Source organism: Priapulus caudatus, unplaced genomic scaffold (genome assembly GCF_000485595.1).
Source record: "Priapulus caudatus unplaced genomic scaffold, Priapulus_caudatus-5.0.1 Scaffold70, whole genome shotgun sequence".
Taxonomy (NCBI): domain Eukaryota; kingdom Metazoa; phylum Priapulida; class Priapulimorpha; order Priapulimorphida; family Priapulidae; genus Priapulus; species Priapulus caudatus.
In genome coordinates, this window is record NW_014577131.1 from 229,661 (window position 1) to 232,841 (window position 3,181).

The following is a 3,181-nucleotide window of genomic DNA, read 5'->3' on the forward strand; positions in this document are numbered from 1 at the left end:
CCTCCTCCACTCCCTCCTCCTCCATCGCTCCCCTCCTCCATCCTCTCCTCCACCTCCACCTCCTCCCCTCCCCCTCCCCCTCCTCTCCTCTTCCACCTCCCTGCCTCTCCTCTCTGCTCCTCCTCCACTCCCCTCCTCCTCCTCCTCACTCCCCTCTCCTCACCTCCTCCTCCTCTTCCCCCTCCTCCACCTTCGCCTCCTCGTCCCCTCCGTCCACCTCCTCCTCCTCCACCTCCTCCCCTCTCCCTCCCCTCTCACCTCTCCTCTCCACCTCCTCCTCCCCTCCTCCTCCTCACTTCCCCCTCCTCCACCCTCCCCTCCTCAACCTTCTCCTCCTTCCCCTCCTCCCACCCACTCCTTCCTTTTCTCCTCGCTGCCCCCTCTTCCTCCTCCACGCCCCTTCTCTCCTCCACCTCCTCTTCCTCCTCCTCCTCCTCTTCCCTCCTGCCTCCTTCCCCCCCTCCTCCTCGCCTTCCCCTCTTCTTCTTCCTCCTCCTCCTCCCCCTCCTCCTTCCTCCACCTCCCTCTCTCCTCCACCGCCTCTCCTCCTCCCCCTCCCCACTCCTCCTCCTCCCCGCTGATGATGAAGGATAAAGGATGCAGATCAGCTCCCTCTACCTCCGCGAGTGTTCAATCAGCTTATCACTCGACGCCATTGAACTTATAGTAAAGTTAGCGATGACCAAAGACTATCCTGCTCATCACTCGCTGATCAGTGATTCAATTCAATTCAATTCAATTCAATTTAATGTACTTTATTTACACTTATGAATTACATTTTGGAGGTAGCATATTAGTTAAACAAATAATAGACAAAGCTGATAAAATCAAAACAGATGAAACTAAATAAATAGAAGTGATGGAGAGTGAAATGACATGGTTCCATCCTCTGATTCCGCAGGTGATCAAGGTTGTAGACGTTGACGAGGGCGGAGACTGGGTGATCGTCGAGCGGGGGTCACAGAGAGGTCGCGCCCCGATGACCCACGTCGAGTACATCAACTAGAGGTTAAAGGTCACAACGCGATGCCGTCGGCCAGGTCGGCCATTTTGCCTTCTCTCTTTCCTTGTAATTGTTAAAAGATCTCTTACGTGTGTTAGATATGCTTTCTGGATCATAAATCGATTCGACTGGCAAATGTCGTTGTTCAATACGGAACCAAGCAATGGTGGCCGTCAGAGGGCCAAGTACGGAAGTTCGAACCAACCGACAGGGGCCATTGGCGATTGGGTGCTGAATTCGTAATAACTCTTTCTCTATTCATTGCATGTGCCTGGTGAATTTATTCCCTATACGTGTGTGCCTATAAGTTTATAATATGGAGTATAAAGCGCTTGGGATGGAACGAGATAGAAATCGTGAATTCCGAACGACGCCGCTTTCACATTGCGCCATGTTTAAACATTGCCGAGAACAGTTTCTGCGTAATATATATGATAATAAATGTATTTATGGCGCGCTCGTGTGTGCGCGTGTGCGTGCGTGCGTGCGTGCACCGGTGCGCGCGCGCGACAAGCGATCACTCGCTCTAATAACGCTCGGCTGCTGTGAAAGATGACGATGTGGATAATCTTGCCGCGCCGCTTAAGTCCCGTACATGTATATGTGCCGTCTTCCATTTCCACACATATTGGGGGATCCAGACTTTGCAGCTGTGATTCAAGGCAACTCCACCATGCCAGTGCAATTCACCCGACTTTGCTGCAATATGTCAGCTGCAATAGGGAAATAATATGATTTTTTTCCTTTGATTAATCAACATGGTTGCTAATTATCAGTTGGTAGTCGCTCGATAGGAAGATGAGAAGGTGGCACACTGGATCCTTGCTATTGCATATATGGTGGGCCGATATGGGTAACGACATGATATATACGCGTGAATACGTATGTGCGTGCGTGCGTGCGTCCGTCCGTCCGTGCGCGTGCGTGCGTTCTGTGCTGTGCGTTGCGTGCGTGCGTTCGTGCGATCGTTGTCGTGCGTGCGTGCGTACGGTGGTGTGTGTGTGCTTGTGTGTGTTTCTTCTTACCGTGCGTGCGTGCGCTGCGTCCGTGCGATGCGGTGCTGTGCGTTGCGCGCGTTGCGTCCATTCCGTTTGCGTGCGTGCGTGCGTGCGTGCGTGCTCGCGCTGCGACCGTGCGTGCGTGCGTGTGTGTGTGTGTGTTCCTACGTGCGTGCGTGCGTACGTGTTTTCATAGAAACGACAGTAGTGTGCCATCTCCTTGCAATTCTGTACTAATATACCGACTGAAAAACAAATGAACTAACTTCTCATGAACAGGCCTATGGGTTAATGATGCACTCACTTGATTTTCTCCAGTATATAATTAGAGTCCAAGCAAGAGAGTTCGGCGTTGATCGCTCATACCTTGCGAAAGCAATGCGCTAACAGAAATTGCCTTTTCATTTGCAGGGGGAAAAACCTATATATCGAGACGTTACTATCTAGATTAATCTACAATGATATTATACATATTATATCTACTGATATATAGATTATTATATTGATGATATTATATGATATACATCGATATATGATCATTATATTCTACATGTGATATATGATAATATATCTTATTTGGTGGGTCAGTGTGAGACCTGTGCTACAGTATGTGTAATTTTCACACGGTTACCATTATTTGTAGTCGCGTGACTAAACTAACTAACAATAGTAACGTCGTGAGGACTGTGAATAATTCACAAAAAAAAATATATAAAAATTCGCTTTCCGTTTGCTCGTGACGTAATTAATTCGCCTAATTAATTCGTCGGTCTCCGCTCCGCTTTCCGTATCCGGAGCACGAGCGCCACGAGCCGATGTTCATGCCAAATTTTCGTGGGTGGCCGCCCCCCTCCAGCGCGTGCCGCCGCGGGTCTTAGAAAATACGCACGAGATTTGTCTCCGTGCTTTCCCGGCTGGGTCACCCACCACCCGCGGGTGTTCCTGTCCGGGTCATGGGGGCCATAGCAGGCGGATGCTCCCGGTGGGGTCATGGCGCGGGTCACAGGGGCAGTATCTCGTGGTGGGGTATGGCGGAGGTCACAGGGATGATGCTTCCTCGGTGGCGGTCGTGCAGCGTCAACAGAGGCAGATTGCTCCCGTGGAAGGTCATGGCGGACGGTCACAGGGTGCGATGCTTCCCGGTGGGGGGTTAATTGACTGGGTCACAGGGCGGTTGTTC

General features: G+C 51.1%; 1 protein-coding gene across 1 annotated transcript in view; it reads left to right on the top strand.

The window, feature by feature from the left end:
- The window catches only part of LOC106821351 (endophilin-B1-like), a 24,523-nt gene extending 22,596 nt beyond the window's left edge, over positions 1-1,927 (top strand). Inside the window, exon 9 of the mRNA XM_014826114.1 lies at positions 902-1,927. Coding sequence (XP_014681600.1) covers positions 902-1,006 — 105 coding nt within the window. The 3' untranslated portion in view covers positions 1,007-1,927. The remainder of the gene's footprint in view (positions 1-901) is intronic.
- The last annotated feature ends 1,254 nt before the right edge of the window (positions 1,928-3,181 follow it).